The sequence below is a fragment of the Micropterus salmoides genome, unplaced genomic scaffold (assembly GCF_014851395.1).
Source record: "Micropterus salmoides isolate LMB-PRFRI ecotype aquatic unplaced genomic scaffold, ASM1485139v1 Ms_hic_scaffold_1, whole genome shotgun sequence".
Lineage (NCBI taxonomy): Eukaryota > Metazoa > Chordata > Actinopteri > Centrarchiformes > Centrarchidae > Micropterus > Micropterus salmoides.
This window is the reverse complement of record NW_024040040.1, coordinates 7,042,278-7,062,330: the sequence shown is the minus strand read 5'-3', so window position 1 is coordinate 7,062,330 and position 20,053 is coordinate 7,042,278. Positions and strand designations below refer to the sequence as shown.

Below are 20,053 nucleotides of genomic sequence, written 5' to 3'. Positions count from 1 at the left end.
ATTGTTTGTAGCATGTGCTCCCATCCTTGAGACATCCAGGTAAGACTGTCAAACAGGAAGTGGAGGAATCCAATCTGATTTATACAAGGGGGAACCCAGACTGTACTAAATTGGTAGAAGGGGTTTTTGGGTGATGTCAGACTTGTTTGAAACTGGAATTAGCATTATTTTAGCAACGCAAAACAACAGGAATAGCTGGTGTTTAACCCTTTTCTGTCAGTGTTATATATTTTATTGATCTGCTTTATTAAAATAAAATAAAGACATCCATTTGACTTTTATTAAATGTTTGTTTGATCTGTGAATAAATATCTGAAACGCTCACATTTGGCCTCGTGACAATGTCATCAGCGGTCGTACAGTCTTGGCCTCCAACGACCCTGGAGGTTTTTGGATAAAAAGACGGTGAATCTCTGTGGCACAGAGATATACGAGCCTTTTTCACAAACATACTGAAAAATCAAGGTCAAACTCTTTCGTCGCTCCCCAGAGGTACAAACGTGTGGGAATTTATCAGATCTGTCATCAACACAGAAGAGTAAATTAGGCCTTTAGACAAGTAGTCAGCAGGGGAACAGCAGATACCCGGCTTTAGTGTTCAACAGTAGTGCCCCTGGCAGTGTTTGCAGATGGGAAGATGGCGAGAGGTGTTGTCATCGCATTGTGTGCTGAGGGCAGGGAGGTAGGGGAAACCCCCACTTCCCAGTGGAGGTCGCACCCTCCCAATCTCATGAATGTCTTGAATCACATTCAACAGGCATTGTTACAAAGAAACATAATGTGGCTTCCTCTACTACATAACATAAATATAACTTTATTTGTTTACACAGTTTAGAAGGTTTCTTTTCATAAAGTTTAAAAGCTTTTAGTTTTGAGAAACATTTTGTTAGGAGGAGACCAGGCCACAAATGTAATGTCAGGACCAACAGAAAGGTTGCTAACCAACAAGAGACAGTCATTTACAGATTTACAGCTCTTACAAACAACAAATCCATAGCAGAGGAAATCGTTTTCTGGTCTAGGCTTAAGTGTTCGTTTTCTGGTCTAGGCTTAAGTGTTGGTCAGCTAATACATAGCAGGCTGAAATGCTACTATTATCATACATACCATCCACTTTTAATATGATGGAGACCCTTTCCCAATCCTAACGACCTGGCAAACATATATTTACAACCCTATGATGAACATTTTGACTTGAAAAGAAAAAAAAAAGTGTACTTTTGTGGGTATAAAATCAATCACAAATGCTTCAATACAAAGATGTGTGATTTCAAGCCAGACTTGTCTTCATGATTCTCACTGTCATGTGTCTAGCATATTATTAATTTCTTAGTATATAAATAAGCCACCAGAGTGGCATCGGCAGACCGCTTATTCAATGACTTTTTCTGTCAGTGTCCCACAAATGAACGATGTAGAATATAATACTGTTGTGTGTAAGTCTATGTAGAGAAAAGGGGGCCAGTAGAAGCAGCAGTGAAGACAGGGCCAGTGTAGAGTCCTGGTCCATCAACAGGAACCTAGGAACAAAATAAAACACATTTTATTATAAACGGTATTTTATGACTAAACACATTTTTAAAAAAGGATTTTAAATGGTCGGCACAGAAATTCAGTGTTTCGTAAAGCTGCATTAACTGTGCAGAAAAAAATCTGGTCATGCAACTCAACTGCTGGTACTTTATTCAGATTTACGGTGTCTCATGCTAATAGCAGGTGATGATCAATATATATTACCTCTCCTAGAGCCTGTAGGGCAACTGTAGCTGCCATGGCCTTGGCATGCTTCTTATTGGGACTGGCTGTCTGGGGTTGGTAGTCCACTCCGTTCACTGTGACCTGGATCAGACGATCAGATGTCAGAATTTAACCATCAGAGGACACAATGAATAAAAACAGCATGTGAATGAGAACAGTGATCTGATCAAATGGACTTTTGAGCAGCAGCATCACACTCACCTTGAAGAGGAAATTCTTGCGGTGGTCGGGACCGCTGTGATGAACCATGACAAAATCCGGCTGCATTATCCGTCTCTTGTTACACAACTCAATGAGAGCAGACACCGGGTGCTTCCCTGCACACAGATAAAAGGGGAGAATGAGATGAAGGGGCACACAAACATCCCACACTGCCGGGGATAATCTAGTCGAATTGATTCATCGAATATTGATACATGTCATTAACATCAAAGCGGAGGCAGGCAATTTGAAATGAATCCGGTATTTGTGGCTGTCGCAGGATTGTAATAAGCACAGTCCTGTGTGTGACGATATGGACATTACATTCAGGATACAATTGCTTTTGTATGAGTAGACGTTATGGATTCAGACTATTTTCACTGTATATGTCGAGACAATGTTTGCCGTGTATCCGTTACCCATTAGATCCTTGGTCACCACCAGTCCTCCTGTCTGCTTCTGTGGCTTCTCTCCTTCAGCAACTAGTCCTGAAACACATAGAAATCCTCATCACTACTTTAACATTGTTGCCATCATCATCAATCTAACACCATCTCCCTAAAGTGAAGTGTCAATCAGAATGGGTTGATGGTTGATGGGATTTGTGCAATGAGCAGTGTGATACTGAGGGTAGAACTGTGAGGCAGTATTTGCTGTAGTTGCAGCCTCACCTCAGTGAGGAAATTATTTCACTAAGGGAAACTTAATTAAGAAGAAGTGAGTATTCAGCGGCTTCAGACCTTTGCGGTCGACCTTGAAGTCGATAATGATTGGCTCCACGGTACCCTCGCGGTTCCTCCCAAGACCCTCTCCGGTCTTCCAGCCCATCTTTCTCATCAGGAACTCCCCAACACCCCCAGATACTGGAGCTGCCCTGAGGAACTGGTCCTAACCAGGACCACAGACACAGTGAGACAGAGGGAAGACAAGAAAAACATTAGCAGTAGGGGGGTGACAAATATGATGTTGAAAGGAAATAAGGAAATCCTCACCCTAATACAAAGAGAAACTCCCACCTCACACCACAATCCAAAATATCAGACCAAATTTAAACAGATCAGACAAATCCTGGACCACACAAGACTGTGTTGATCTATCTATCACTGCCTTTGTGTGTGTGCCCACTAGGGATGGATATTGCTACTGGATACCATGGTATCGACTGAAACAGCCCGGCATCGAGTAGAATCGAAACGTCTCCAGTCAAACCAGTACTTCAGTCGATACTTTTTGTAACCAGATGGCAGCAAAAAATTAGCGTTTGCATAGTTTTGCTTGCAGCAAACACATTTAACACTTCTCTGTACATTTTTATTTGCTATTCACATCCCTTGTCTTTGATCGACCGCTGCGTTCCATCACATCAATCAAACGCTGTCAGATGAGCTGATTATACTCATGTAGCCTCCGGCTGCAGCTGCAGCTGCTTCAGGTGCAGTTGGTTTGATTGCCTGGACGTGCAGCACTCTCTTTTCCTTTAGTGCAGTTAAGTGACTTGCTTAAATAGACTCTTTACTCATCCTATACTTGTGACTGTTTTTAGAGGAGGTTGCGGAGATCTTTCAGTTCAGTTTATTGATCGAAAGTTCAAATAATTTTCCGTTTGTTAACTGTCAACATACGTATCAAAAAATTACCTTAAATTTGATTCCCACAAATTATTTGGTTACTTAACTGTTTCACTCCTCCTCTCTCATTCAAATATATTTAAAAAAAAAAGCTGTCTTTCCCTGTATGATAATACCTGTGAGGATGAACTAATCAGGATGAGGATCTGATACAATTTCCCAATACTTTTATGTAATAGTTATTTGAAAGAAGAAAAAAATAAAATAGATTACCTTGCTTGTCCATTACAACAATACAAATAATAATAGGCTACCAATCAACTACTATGGCTTCAACACGAGGCATTTTATGCACGGTATCGAATGAAGTTCTCTATTAGTATCGGTATCACTTTAAGGATACTGGTTTTGGAACTGGTATCGTAAAATTTCAAACATTTAAAAACGATAAACAACCATAGTGCCCACACATATAAATGCAAACTATTTCAAGAAAACATGTATCCTGGGAAGGGGGAGAGAAAATTAAGATACCTAAATTTCATACAGACAGGTACTTATCTTGTCTACTCCAAGCGTGACAATGTTATTAATGTCTAGGTAATAATGGTTCCCGCAAGGCCCACTTAAATCCATATTCAGCTGGTGACAAGTGTTGATGCTGTGAATCTGCCCTTGAGAGTAAACAGATATCCTCCTCAAATCCTGCTCAAGACTTAGCCATAGGCTACAGGGCATTGAAGGGGAACTGCTCTGTAGTGGAGTAAGCGGTGACTGCAGTGCGTAGGAAATTTTTGAGACAGAAAATGGGGAATAACGCTACTTAAAGACAGTGTAGCAATTGCTGAAGACCACGTATGGTTTCTTACTAAAAGTATTTGGTAACAGAAAGAGTTAACTTGTATTTTCACACTTCCGAATACCTACTTTGCTGAAATTGTTTAGGCGCAGTGACAAAGCTGTGGGTAATTTAGCATGTTGTTGCAATTCACAAAGCTTGTACCTCTTAGTGTTGACCAGCAGGCCTGAGCAACACAGAAACCTCAATACGTCAAAAGTCTGTTTATTTACAGTATATGCTATTTTTTTGCAACATCTGCTTGTTTGTGTATGTTGTTTTCGTGTCTGTCTTACCTTCTTCAGCCACGCTTGTGGTCCACCTGTGGACAGCTCCTCCGAGCTGAGGATCTGGGCTCCAGTCGTACCAGTGAAAAGACCAGGAACAGTGTTGGACTGGGCCCAAGCATCCACCTATCAAAAATGGACATGTCGATTAGATCAGACAGTCAGTGAATGCATCAGATCTAAAAGGAAACAGTCTGGAAACATTCAGCAATGCAGTGCTGAGCATCCAATTAAATAGAGAGTGCTCAACAGACCACATTAATAGGTAAACATCCTTTACTCCCTCCAGATGATTGAAGTAACGAGAGCTATTTAAAAATAAGTAGCTGTTTGTTATTGACATCATGAACCTCATCACAGTTTAACAGAACACTAATGAGATCCATCAACCTCCACACAAAATACATTTACTATCTGACCTCATCTAAACAAAAACAAAACAGTGTCTCTTATTCTGTCAAATTTAGCTCCCCATAGGTGACATTTTTAACTAATTCCTTTCCTGTTTGTATACAAAATAATACCTCTAAACATTACATTTGTTATTAATTATTATATATGTAAGTAATGAAAGTGAGGATGTGTTGAAATGCAACCAGTATGTGGGTGGGAAATGTCCAGTGTGTCAGGGGCGACGGTGCTAAGCGCACTTTTGGTAACCTCGTGGCCAGGCTTGAGTGCAGGGGGGGATGTGTTAGAGGCAACACAGGACTGTCCCCGTCACTATGCACCGACGGTTTGGGAATCCTGTGGACAGTTTTTGTCATAGGAACGATGTTGGTGTTTTACATTGTGAAGAACTTTGCTCATCTTGTTTTCCGTGTGCAATAGGGTCCATTTTTATTTGCCACCACAATGATCCATACAACAGCAATCTGTAGTACAATACCACCTGTAGTGCCATACATTAAAAGAAAAAAGTAGATTTAGAAATTAATATTTTAAAATCCAGTCTATTTTGCATGTTGTACTAATTATTTTGTTAATACTGATAGATTTGACTGTTTTACATGCAAAAACAATTACTTGCCATCGTATTGCTACATAAACATGGATTATTAGGGCCCGAGCACGAGGGCTAAGGGCTTTTTTCTGCAAAGTAACCTCAATTTTGGGGGCCGTGATGTAAAACTTGTGAGTTTTCAGTTAACGGCGTGGCGGTGGCATGTTGGCGAAGTTGACGAAGCAGCCCCTGTGTCACGTTTCACCTACATGTATGACATTTCTGTGGCACATGTATAATGCCAAAATCTTTAAAAAGAAGATGACAGAGGTGCCAAGACATTTAAATCAATTGAATGGTGCAGTTCGATCATTATCTTTATATTATTTAGTTTTTCTGAGTGTATGTCCTTAAAATGTGTGTATTATACCTGCTCCTGGGCCCGGCTGAGCATACAGATGGCGCTGACATCATAGGGGTTCTCAGCCAATCGCCTCTGAGCTTTGATTCTCTCAGTTACAGCCTGAGAGATATCTACTGGCTGCAGAGAGAGAGAGAGAGAGAGAGAGAGAGAGAGAGAGAGAGATCAGGGGTGACAAGAGAAATGGTATTGAGGGGAGGGAAAGAGGGAGAGAACATCAGCGATGATTTGGATCCGTCACAACCAACAATTTGGTTATAACCTTGGAAGTCCATCAAAATGTAATTGCTCCCACAGCACAGAATAATTTTCAGGTTCAAATTCATGTCCTCTATGGAATTAGAACAGTCTCATAAGTATTCACAAACAGATCAAGATCACGTCAAGATTGTAAAAATCTAAGCACAAATAAATGTAGTGATTAGTATCTGTAAATGTCAATGCTCCTATATAACAATTCGTGTATCATTTGTAACTTAGCATTTATTAAATGGAAATATATTTGTGAATCTTCCACCTATTTGTGTGGAGACTTTCCTATCATGTTTCACAAGAAATCCACAAATGCGTGAGCTACAAATCACTCTGGCACAGTTACAGATCCAGCATTACAGATACAAATCGCTCTACATTTATTTGTTCATTGCGTTTTTTAGAGTGACGTATCCTGACATTTGTTTTGTCTATTCCACAATACACATGCATCAAAAAGAGCCTTTCACATCCACAGTGCATCAGCATTTTTGTTCCACATTATCTGTGTACTGACAGATTCACCGGTGAATATTACATCTTTAACTGAGCTAAGTTTGGAGCCCTGAGTTTAATAAATCATTTTCACATTCATGATTTTTAATCATAAGCTGTGTTTCCACTGCAGGAACTTTAGCCAGGAACTAGGAACCTTTGGAGGACCAGGGTCTAAATTAAGTTCCGGGGACTTTATTTTACCCCCCAAAGAGCTGCCTGCTCGGGGGATAGTACTTTCCAAAAGTAGTGGAACTTTGGGGGGTGGGGCTGCTGAAAATTTGAAGACTACTCGCTTTAAGTCTAGCATTTCAGGCATTTTGAATCCACCATTGACTCAGTGACCACATTTGCAAACCAATAAATCATGATCAGAGGCAGCACAACCTGAATCTCCTCCATGGTTACTGTGCTGTTACAGTGTCAGCGGACTAAATTGCATAATCTTCGCAGGTCTTTAGACCGCAGGGGAAACACATACGACAGTGGACTGAAGGAACCTTTCAGTTCCTTGGGAAGTAGTTCCTGGGACTAAAAGTTCTAGGTACGTTTGGTGGAAATGCGGCTATGACAACTTAATTGAATACCCACAGTACATCTATATAGTACACCAGATACACATTATAATTCCACTTCTCACCTGCAGTACTGGGTCAGGAAAAACACTGTCATTATCTGGCTGTTCGACGTCCTCTGGTAATCCAGCTGCTATCGCCGTTTCACCTGATGATGAGGCGGCAGTCTCTGTGGGAACGGCGGTCAGTGTCTTTCTGGAGGCAGCTGCAGCTTTGTCTGCGGTTTTGTCAACCGGAACCCATTCTCCGTAGGCGCCCAGTGCCTCGCCCTCCTGGACAGTATGACACATTACATTACTCACAAAACACTTTCAAATTGTTCTGTGACCTTTTTGTATGTTATTTATTACCACCTAGTAGAGGAAAAGTACATTTAAGCGCCTGTTCACATTGGTTTATGTCAGTAATCTTTTCTCTAATTATGCAGAGATTTGATTTAGTATTTACAAAGCTAAGAAACATACAAAGGTATTTACATTCAAGTTTGTATTTTTGTGTTCTTTTTTCGCAGTCGAAATATTTATCTCAGCCAAACACAAACACTTGTCTGTTCCTCGGAGAATGCAATACTGGAGAATATAATGATCAGCTAGCTGAAAAATACTTTGCCTGCAACAACTTTTAGCGAGGACAGAATCACTTTGAAATTTATAATTTGTAGCTCTCGTAACAGCAACACAGATGCACCTTCGTGAATGGTTAATTCATTTCTTGTAATTTGGAACAAATAATCCTTATTTGTAGAGCACTTTTCAAAAACAAGTTACAAAGTGCTTTAACAAGTGTAAAGAATAATACAAAAAAAAGATAAGAGCATGAAAATTTAATATAAAATTAGTAAAATAGTATTTGGTTCCCCACTCCTTCACTTGCTATATGAATTGCACCCTCATTGGTACTTCAGTGCCTTTCACTTTCTTCTCTACTTTAATTTTATTATATTTTATATTTATTTTTAATCAATTAATCTAATAAAGTTTTTGATCAGTCAATAATTCAATTACTCTAACATCTTATTTGCCAAATAATGACAAAGCAATGTCTAATAATTGATTAATATAACAATTTAGTTTTAAAAATCATTTATCAAAACCTTGTCTCATTAATATTTCAGTATTTTAGTCAATCATCTTGTTAAAAAGAGACAAAAAATTTTTAGAAAAAAAGAAAATAGCAGGGTGTTAAAAGTGTCTAATTTGCACTGCACTGCCCTGTAATGATATTAATAAAAATACTGCACTGGAATAATTGCTGTGACACATTTAAATTTAATTTATTTAAAAGGCTGTGTGTCAACCCTTTACCTGAACTGGAGAATAGTTGACTTAAGACTTACCTTATACAAGCGTTTGGTTACCTTACTAGTTACTAGTGTCTAGTACACATATTGTACTGCCGTGTAAATACCTGCCTCAGATCTACAGCAGGAAAACGCTGAGTTAACTGTGGCCAATATGGTTGGTGATTTACTGCAGTTCAACTTCTTCCACTGTGAAGTACCTTGTCGATTTTAAAGCTTCTAAACAAAGTTACAAGATCCAAATGTAATGCACATCTTGTTCAAACCTTCTTACGATGTTGGCATCCTGAAGAGACAGGAAACTCCTTCGCCATGCCTGCGTCACTACGCACTGATGGACGGACTGTCGCGTTCTGGGGGGAAAAAGGCAGCAGAGTGGTGATTATTTTTGGTCGTGCAATTCAATCAATAAAGTATTCACCCACTTAACACAGAAGAAGAATGGACTGTCTGGCTGGCAGGTGTGCGTTAAAATCATACGTGAAGACACCTCAAACAGAGGAACTAAATTATGCTGCATTACTCTGCAGGAAATCATAGCTGACCACAAACAAGTTGAAATAAATGCATTACTATGATCAAGTTAATATTCAAAGGGTTTTATAAGGTTGAGTTACATTCTGTCAACAATAAGGGAGCAGTAACGTAAAGATGGGGTATTATTTTGCGACTTTTTTTTTTTATTTCTGAGCTATAATATACCCCAAAACTGTGTTCTACGTAGGGTTTACCACACATTCCCAAGAGAGCAAACTGTCATTCACAGTAATATGTAAACTCATGTAAGAGGGAGTGGAGCCCGTGTGTGAATGTTACGTTGATGCTGAAGCTGATGGCTTTTTGCTCTCGAAGAGCTGATCCTCCAAAGGGTTTCCCATCATCCTCTTCGTCCGAAACATGAGGCATTGCAACCGGAAGCTCTCCTTTACTGTCCACAATCATCTTGCATTTCTACAAACACACACACACACACACAGCAAATTCAGCACTGTCTTTACGCAACACTGTTTTACCACAACCTCAACCTACAGTGCCTTCACAAGATTTAGTGAGGAATTGCTCTTTTACCTAATCAAATCCAGAGCATTAAGATTTCAATTCATACACAATCCAGTTTCAAGCCCAGACATGTACACAGAAGAGGAAAAGTAACGCAATGAAATAAACTTGGTACAATCCTTACGGCCCAACCAGCGACCGATGTGAGGTCCCCATTAAAATCGCTTCTTATTATTCTTTATTTTCGGTCTTCAAATTCAATCGGTGATTGTGACGCTTGAGTCATGGTGGAACTTGCTGCCTGATGTAGGTCTCCTGCACGGGTGTGGAAAAATGGCTCGAAAGCGCACCTTACAGATTTTCAAAACAAAAGCTCCCACCTTTCTGTTTCACCTGGATGTACCAAATTTGGGAGGCACATGTATCATGCCTATTCCTCAAGAAAAAGCCTCTTGAAGCCGTACCTTACACTCATCAGGAAGTCAGCCACCTTGAATTTACTGTGCAATTTAAGGGCATTTTTTGGCATTTACAAGCTCTATACTATACAAACTACTTGAAAAGACAAAAGCTGAACTAAGCCAATCCCTCTCCCTTTCTGCTGCTGAGACTACATCAAAGTTTTCGACAAACCCCAGTACATCCTCTCACATATAACCAGGGCCCCTCCCACCTCAACAACCTTCTTAAACTCCACTCTACCTGTTGACAAATCCCTACAATCTCTATGTATAAATTGTCATATTACAATTCACATCACAGGTAGATTTTCAGAAACTTAAAGGCCTCTAAGCCTTGAAAAACACATCACTTACAGATGAGATGTAGAAATATATATTTACATGTATTACCACTACACAGTTAACTGATTTTTTCTGTGTGCAGTGAACCTCCTGTAACGTAGTTCACATGTATAATACCCTTACATCAGTAAACTCCTTAATGCTGATGCTGTTGGCCTGCTTCGCTACTTTCCTCTTCACTTCCTCCAATGCAGCTATGTTGGATTGAGCAGGGGCTGGAGGTGGCTTGTTGGTAATGGAGGGCAGTGGGAGCAGTGAGGACAGGGTGCCCATGTTGGACAAGGCTGCTGTCATGGTGGCTATGAGGAAGAGACACAGAGAAAGTTAGATTAAAGTCTCAGAAGCTGACCGACTTATTACCTATTTTGACATATGTAATATACTGTATATATTAAATAATATTAAATACACATCTCAATATGACAGAATACAATTAAACAGCAGCTCGACCTAACCCCTCCAAAATGACCCAACACCTCTCTGAGACCGTTTCAACAAATCTTAACCGTCAAGAAGGTTAAATTACAGTAAAAAGATCTTTGTTAAATTGAGATGGACAACAAGGTTGACTGATCATTTCAGAAAAAACATAATGTAAACAGGAAACAAGAGTCAAAAACATACCAGCAGTCATACTGGCCATAGCAGCATTCATGGCCATACTTGGCAGAGCCAGAGGAAGCATTGTGGACCTCAGGCTGGCAGGGATGGGCATTCCTGCTTTGGCACACATGGCAGCAGCATTGGCCTTGGCTATTTCCAACAACTGATCCTTATCTGAGGAAACACAAACACAATAAAGGAGTCAATGAATGAAATGTGTTGGTGCTATCCCGTTTACAGAATGTCTTCCTTACACTGTGACTGTACCAAATTAATTATCCTAGAGTATATTGTTTTTGGAGGGCAGAGCAGTTGCTACATACACAGACGACTAGACAAGAGACCAACTACATAAAAAAGCTATTTCTAAATCAAAACTGCAATGGCAGCTACAAAGATACGTCAGATTTTACTTCAGGTTTTTAACAAAAATCTGAAAATGTACACATAGGGTGTGGATAATCACAAGATATCACCCTCCTCACCAAGCCAGAGTGGCTAAAAAGTACCAAATGCTATGAATTGGCAGAGCTGTGATGTCAAGAGCAAAGCAAACTAAAATCTGAAACAAGTAGCTCTTCACGTCACATCTTCAGTCGTTTGTGGACATTGAAATGTAGTAAGAAATATGTGATTGACTTTCATGACACCTAAACTCTCTGTACAAACAATGATGCCAAAATGCAAATGAAAGAAACAGAACAAACAGCACAACAGTTGGTGTATAACGTTCAAATGAGCGATTGCATATTAACTGACCCAGTTCACTAATGCGTTGAGGGCTCTTTCCCGAACTGCAGTTTTTCCGGGTCGGGGTTCTATTTTTGCGGAGGATGAGTACAGGGGAGTGACTTGGCTCTCGTTTCCAGCGGTCCCTCTGGCTGTATGTAGCCCTCCTCCGACCCCGTGACACCGACCGTGAGCGTGACCTCCGCGACCTCCGGCCCCCTGACCTGCACAGACAACATGTAGATCAATTCATTTGTAATGATTCATATGATCGACCATTTCTGTACATGAAGTCCCCTCCAATGGCCAGATATAATATTCCTGCGATCACCAGTTCTGCACTGCCCCTATTTCACATCTTGTTGTCCATTGTTTTGTCCAAAAACACAGTATGTGTGTGTGTGTATTTGTGTGAAGCCTTTTGTTTATTTATTTTATTTTGTTATTGAGCTATACCTGATAATTTATTAAAGGAGTATATGGCAAAAAAAAAAAGAATAAATTCCTGGAAATAATTTATGAAACCATATATTCAAAATAACATTATTGGTACCACTAACCATTTAGTTAAAACACCAACAAGATAAAGGAGATGCTAATAAAGAAAAAACCCAGTTACTCTACCTCGACCGTGATCTCTTGTTCTTTGAAGGGCTCCTGGATCTGGATCTGGAGCCCCGCCTGTGGCTCCTACATGGCGACATGGATCTTTTCTGCCTCGTTGATGACTTTGCGTCTTTTTTCCTCTGTGGGGACTTGGAGGGTTTCCTCTTCTTCCTTGCTGGTGATTTCACATGAGATGCAGAGGACCTGGGATGTTCCGATGCTTTAAGCTGAGGGAAGCTGGACTCAGTGGTCTGGTCTGGTTCAGTAGATATGGAGTTCAGTGTGGACAGGGATGCGCCAGAACCTGGAGCATTACAATTAGACAACAAAAAACATTAGTTGGACACATCTTGAAAAACTAAATTGACCTATTTTAAAGGTTTGTCTGTGTGAACTGTAATGGTTAAAGGTTCAAAGTTAGTTAGAAAAACTGATTTTACTTGCATGACACTTTTTATAAACAATAAAACCATATCGCATCTTAGTTAATAGAAAGGCGACAAAACACTGTTGAGACATATTGGTCCTATTTCTTCCATATGCCTGGACAAAGATAAAATCATTAACATGGCTAGGAATAGTCAAAAAGAGTAAGACATGTGAGTGCAAGGACTAAGCACAGGGCAATATTCAATTCTTAATTCGTTTCAATCCCCTCAGCTGTCCACACTTTCGTTGTGTTCTCTCTTTGTAAGGCTTCTTTCAGGTCAATAAACGAATTTGAAATCAGCACTGGACACAATAAACAGTATAAATACAACGTCATCAAACAGGTCCTACCTAGTTTTTGTGCTGTGTCCTCTGCTTTCTCCTCTGCTGGCTTTTCACTTTCTTTAGGGTTCTGCAGCCCGGTGCTTGACTCTGTCAGCTCCACGGCTACTGTGTTTCTGGTAGGGCTGGAGGCCAGATGAGGGGCCTGGGCGCCTTTTGAAGGACCTTGGGTGGACTCTATGGATTCATCTAAAGTTCCCCTCTTCTCGCAGGACCTACCAGCAGCCACATCAACCAGATCATGGCAGGATAAAACAATATCAAAATTGAACATGTTAAGACCAACATTAGCACCGTGTGGAGAAGAAAAATGAGCACATTCCCTGGCAGCAAATCTCTGTCCACCTTAATGTCACATGAACTGGACAATGATGCTGAAGGTAACGTCACCGTACACATAAAAAACTTTAATCGTACTTTCCCTGCAAATTGGGATCATAACTGTGGTAGAGTTTTGTGTGTTTTATGAGTTGTTTATATCACCTGCAGTAGATGGCGGTCAGCGTGGCCCTTGTTTGGACAAACAGAGAGTTGTACTGGCACGGAAACCAAGTAATGCACTGCTATGGGCGGGGTCAGCAGCAAAAGGTCTTTTAGCCACCTAAAAGAAGAAGCAATATACTGCTGTGGGCAGGGTCAGCAGCAAAACATATTTTAGCCAAGTAAAAAAGGCCCACCGACAGCTGATTTCCCACGGCGTTATCCAGAATGCGAACAAGTCGTGCTTGGCATAGGTATACAGAAGTTGACTAAATGTATTTCCTGAGGAAATGGCTGTCATGGTAAAGTGCTAAAAATCTTCAAAATATAGCGTACACTTCAAATGAATTTTATCGGTGGGCCTTCTTTTAGGTGGCTAAAGTAAGTTTTAACGCTGACCCTCTCCACAGCAGTACATTGCCGGTACAACTATCTGCCTCTCCAAACCGGGGGTGCGTGGACTGCCGTCAGTTAATACATACCTCATTCAGCCCCACTAGAAATATCCTGAACTATCCCCTTACTGTTTTACACTTCTCCCATAAATCAAACATTCAGTTGAAGATTTTCCTTCATACCTGGACCGGGTCCTGTGGCGGTGTGAACTGGATAGGGAGCGAGTCCTAGATCTTCGGCGGTGGTGTCTAGAACGAGAGTGAGAGTTCCTCCTCACAGAGCAGGAATGTGAGTGAGAATAGGAACGCGACCGTGACCGGGAACGACAACTCCTGCTGCCGTGTCTTTCCTCATCTCTTCCTTTATTGGAGCTGTCCTGTTAGGAAAGACAATGTATCGTTAGTATTTTATGTTATTAATGTCAATTTTATCAGTGTACACGATACTGTTTGCATTAATCATATTATGAGGGCAGAAGTCTGTTCACAAAGTCACCTTCCACCAAAGTTAGACCCAAATAGCAGCACAGAACAGTAGAAAGCTAACTGACAAATCTAAGAATATTTTAATACATAAATAAATGATACAGTAAGTATCAAACTTTTTATTTTGACACTCAATTTTATTTATAAGGTGGTGTGAGCTCAATTATCCTGTATCACAAAGTTTGCCTTCATATTTCATCTACAGAAAACCCTACAGAAATCGCAGATGATCGTTTTTTTGGTGTTTTTACCTGTTTTGGGATGATATCAGGCAACTCCTCTCGTCGCCTTGGCGAGGAGCTTTGACCACATTTACTATCCCTCTGCTTTGAGTCGGAATCTGATGAGTTCTCTTCATCTTTCCGCCTTCTCTTCTTCTTCTTCCTCTTTCCTGTCGAGCGCCCTTTGTGGCATCTGGACTTGCTCTCCTTATTCTCACCTGGACAAACAGTTCAGCAGCTCTGTGCCAGTACAGCATGTTTCGTACAACAGAAATACAGAGTATAGTTCTTGAGATCGTGTACAGGTGCATCTCAGAAAATTTGAATATTGTGGAAAAGTTCATTTATTTCCTTAATTTAATTCAAAAAGTGAAACCTTCATTTATTCTAGATTCGTTACACATAAAGTGAAATATTTTAGGTCTTTTTTTGTTTTAATCTTGATGATTACAGTTTACAGCTCATATGTATGTATACATCTCCTATATTTAATGAACCTAGAATATATAAAAGTTTCACTTTTTTAATTAAAATTACAGAAATAAAATTAACTTTTCCACGATATTTTAATTTTCTGAGATGAGCCTGTATTGATAATTATATGATTTAGGGGTCTTAGGGAAATTGGTTTATTAAGGTTTATTAAACAGTGTCCTTAAGAGAACACACCGTATGTCAACAATAAAGTCGTATCACACTCTTCACAATAAGGACTTCAGTAGATTTTGCTGTGACTTTTGATAGAGTAGTATTCCATGGGGGTACTGGTACTTACCTTGCTCTTTATTCGTCTCCGTTGGTGTTCCTCTTCTATGAAGCAAAGATAAAACCTGAGTTAGGCACATTTGAAAAGCGGGTATTAATGGTAAAATGAGAGGAAACCAACTTTTGTGTCCACAATGACAGAAAGATTTCATGATAAACCCAACCACTTACACAACTTTACAAGACAAAATTTGCATACATACGTTTGTATGTTAGACCCAGGGGTGCCAATTAAGTCCTGGATCAAATATAAAATCCTCCTCCCGACGACGTACTAATCAAGATTTACTACCAAAGAGGTCGACCAAAAGGGTCACTAAAAGCCGGAATCCAGGTCTGAAAAGTTGATGCTGTTGCTGGTGCCTTAAACCTGCGTTATTCCTCACGGCCAGCAGGAGGCGACTCCACTGGTTGCAAAAAAAGTCAGACTGTAAAGAAGTCTAGGACAAAGTTAACCTACTTCTCACCTGATTTATTACCTCAGTAAGCACTTTCCTAATGAGGTTATGGTCTCAGTTGCTTGTTTCAAGTCTTCTTCAACACTGTCCACTGAACATATTCCAGCCTGGATAATATCCAGTCGCGGGAAAATAAAATGAATGAAGGAGACTCAGGGTAACTCAGCAACAGGAAATCAGACACTTCTCTGCCCTCATTTATTGAGACCTGGCTGCACCACAACATCCTAGATCAAGCTAATGCACTCAACAAGCAGAGTTTACACAGACTTTCCTGGCAGCTAAAAAGCGCTCCACCGTCCCCATTTTCATCTATTAGACCATATTTCTCTGCTTCTCCTGCCCACTTACACCCAGCTGATAAAAGGGTCAAACCAGCAGTAAAAACGGTTCATTAAGTGTGGAGGGCTGTGTGCTCTGCCCCCTCCTGTTCACGCTGTACACTCACGACCGCATCCCCCCCACCCACATGGAGAGAAGTCTCTTGTGCAGGTTTGCAGACGACACCACCATCATCGGCCGGATATTATTCAACGATGAGACTTCATATCAGGAGGAAATTGCTAATCTTGCAGAGTGGTGCTCAGAGAACAACATCAGCAAAACCAAGGAGCTGACCGTTGATGTCAAGAACAATGAGGGGAAGACGCACGCTCCTGTCCACATCAGTGGAGCTGAGGTGGAGCAGGTGAACGATTTTAGGTTGCTGGGAATCAACATGAACCGGACATGGTCCTCTCACGCTGGTGAAGAAAGTAAAATAAATTACTGTATTTCTTAAGGAAGCTGAAGAGGGCCAAAATCCCAAGGAGCAATAGAAAGCATCCTCACTGGAAACATCACCAATTGGCATTGGTACCCATCTCCCGAGCATCACACAGAGCCCAAAAGTACAGACAGACGGAGCTGCAACTTATTATACGACCCCGATAAATAAATCCACCTTGTTCTACCGGGGGTTTCGATTACTCAGTCAAATGGAGGGGAGGAACTTTGAATAAGAGTATTAAGCGTCACCTTGACTGATGTTTGGTTTGTCCTTCCAATTCTGCCCCAGACTCTGAACTGCTCTCCCTCGCCTCCCTCTCTCGGTTCCTCTTCTTCTTCTTACTTTTGTGTTTTTTGTGCTTCTTATGTTTCTTTTGCGAACCACTGCCCTTTAAGTCTTCCCGCTTGTCTCTCTCTGAAGCGGCAGTCTTAGCTGCATCCATGTCATCGCCAGCATCCACTCCTTCGGCGGCACTGATGGACACACAGAGGCAGAAAAAGAGATATTACTATTTAGTTGGGCGTGTAGGGCTACGATACGTGATAATTATCATAATAAATGTCAGATTACTGTTTCTTTTAAGTGTAAGAAACCAGATGGTTAATTGTGGTTTTAAACTTTTTTTATGGTCAGAACAAACACTTCATGCCAAACAGTGGATCAACCAACAAATCTGAGGTAAAACATTCAACATAATTATGATAAAATCTTTTTTCAACAAATATGCATGAGAAAAATCAAGTTCTACATTGTTTGTGTTTCACATTCTTATTGAGGAAAACTATATTGCGATAATTATCATGATTGTTTTATTGCCCAGCCCTGGGAATGTTCTACCTCAGATTTGTTCAAGTATTTTTTTCGGACCATAAAGAAAAGTTTAAAACCACAATTAAGCATCAGGTTTCTTACACTTGAAAGAAATAAGATTTGCGGTGAGGGGATCTCTTCTCAGACCTATCCAATCCCTGTACATGATAGAATAATATATCAAGATATTTGAAATGTTTTATGGTAATAAAATTTATCTATCGCCCAGTCCTAATGTCAAATAACAGGAAACATGTGCTTAAATGTGGAAATGTATTCAGAAGACGAAGAGTTGTAAAACCTGAAACAGACCCTCTGATGCACGTTTCAGATTTTCAGGATTACTACCAAGTTATCCATTATTTTAATAACAAACAAACCTTCAATAAAACCTACAAGCAGCGGCTCTCGGGAAGGAATGCAACACAAAATCAGATTTATATTTAATTTAAAGTTTATTATGTGATTATTCCTCAGGACTTATCTCAAGGAAAACTTGACTTTACTTCTCAGAAACACACACGAATCGCTGTGTGTGGGGGGGAAAAAAGGGGGGGAGGAGGCCAAGAAATAATCTTTCTCGCGAAGAGGAAACACATTTCTGCAGTTTGACAGCCGTACATGCACAATATAAAAGCGAACTTAGCTAACCAGTAAAACGGTTCAACATAATCAATCATTGTTGTCATATTAAATACAAACAGCACTTCTTTAACGTTACCCACTTAACGAACTACTCTCAGCTTTATTTACACCTCGCCAGCTCCTCTAAAAACATCGTTACCAGCTGTATTCACATGTATAAATGTATATAATTTGTAAAGCTACCGTTAGCTTGTGTGGTAACGTTAATGGTAGCCGGGGCAACACTTCCTCTTTGTTCTGTTCTCCTCACCAGCTAGCTGACTATATTTAACCATCACTAAGAATAATGCAAAACACAACAGACACATACGCTTTGTCTTCATTCTGGTCTTCAATTTCTCTGATTTTATTCAATATAAAATCTTGGAAAATTTGCTCTATGTTGGCCGCCATGTTTGCGTGTGCCACCTAATTGCCGGTCCGGTAGGAACTGTTTAGTCGCCCGCTGTGTTCCGGGTGTCACCGTTTCCCCTCCCAGCGCTGCCCTCGTTGACCAAAGTTAGGGATTTTAAATATCATGATTTGTCATCGGTGTTTTACACTGGGGACGCGTCCCCACCACTTATTTTTTATATGGCTAATTTTGTCTCCATCTCTTTTTTTTTGAAAGCATTGGTAAAAAATGTACTGAATATATTGTGGTGTCCCCGAACAATAATGCTGCGATGATGTGTTGAGAAGAAACCCGCTTGACACTGTTCTTGATCATAAAAGTTTATTAAATCAAGGAGTTCAGCATCAATTACAAGCTCTGCAGCAGCTTGGAGAGTGACCCAGCCCGATGGCCACTCTGTCTCTCTGTACATCAAACAAAGCTTATATAGGATATGTTTAGGTATCTGTTAGGTACCAGAGAAGGGTGTAAGTCTGCAAAGTAAAAGGTCAAACCCATAGAAGGGTACAGGAGTAATTTGAGGTAACAAAACAAGGGCAATTCTATAGAAGGTTTCAGTCCCTACATAACCACCAGTCACTGCTCTCCCCTTAGGGGGTCACTGACCCTCTGTCCTGCTGCTTCAGTGCTAATTTGAACTATTATGAGTCAAATGCACAAATTTTGGATACCACAATGTAATAATATCTTGCAACTAGAAATGCTAAATAACATATGAAAATGCTTTGAGAAAGAAAGGTTTATTTGCAATGTAAATATAGCAGAAACAAATGTGCACTGTAAAATACAAGCTACTGATTAATGCACTATATTTTGAATTGTCACCTGAATTTTGTGTTTCCGTTTACATAAATAAAGACATATCCCCCACAAATAGATGCAGAAAGGTTTCTTCAGAATACAGGAATATAAGTGTTTTTTCTTTGGGGGATGACTCCTATAACGGCCACTCATATTTCTCAGCATTGAATATTTCTACAAAATTGTGTTAAAATAACCCCATATTGTGCATCGTTTAAGTGTTTCATCACACCCCAATCTGAGCCGTCTGTCCCCCCAGCACGTTTCAACACAAAGTGACGCCCTTTTAAAGGCCAGATTAGGTCATTATGAATCTAAGAATTGAATGTGATTGTTCTGCTGTGATATGCACATGTCGTCGGTTATAAATGATGCGCAAAATTGTCGTTTAATACTAAACGACAAACAGAAAACATGCCCAGGGCCAGGCCTGGTTAGTACTTGGATGGGACACTGTCTGGGGACATCCTTTTTCACGTCTCTCTCCAAACAGCTGAGGACGCTGCTGCGGTTTCCCTTGAGGCAGAGGTCTGAGAAACGGATCAGTTGCAGCGTTTCACCCTGTGTTGCAGCTCATTTACTGTACTATATCTGTTGTCATGTGAATTGCTACCACCATGCTAAATAAATATTTGCTGAGCTTCTTGGTATCATTTTAAATGAAACTTGCATACTGATGT

The 20,053-nt window shown here is 40.3% G+C and overlaps 1 protein-coding gene across 2 annotated transcripts; it reads right to left on the bottom strand.

The window, feature by feature from the left end:
• Positions 1-1,202: 1,202 nt before the first annotated feature.
• On the bottom strand, positions 1,203-18,597 carry LOC119900680 (protein SON). Of its 2 annotated transcripts, none has more exons than XM_038715852.1 (20): positions 18,489-18,597; positions 16,972-17,196; positions 15,507-15,541; positions 14,762-14,949; positions 14,208-14,401; positions 13,159-13,364; positions 12,397-12,682; positions 11,803-11,996; positions 11,065-11,217; positions 10,564-10,739; positions 9,455-9,589; positions 8,905-8,991; positions 7,404-7,610; positions 6,026-6,136; positions 4,662-4,778; positions 2,700-2,847; positions 2,379-2,447; positions 1,960-2,075; positions 1,738-1,839; positions 1,203-1,520 (listed from the first exon to the last, which is right to left on the bottom strand). In XM_038715852.1, exons 1-20 carry the CDS (start codon positions 18,569-18,571, stop codon positions 1,443-1,445), a joined length of 2,910 nt encoding a protein of 969 aa, XP_038571780.1. In that variant the 5' UTR covers positions 18,572-18,597; the 3' UTR covers positions 1,203-1,442. The 2 variants fall into 2 exon arrangements, with proteins under 2 accessions (XP_038571780.1, XP_038571789.1); XM_038715861.1 differs by lacking the exon at positions 18,489-18,597 and adding an exon at positions 18,362-18,478.
• Positions 18,598-20,053: the final 1,456 nt, after the last annotated feature.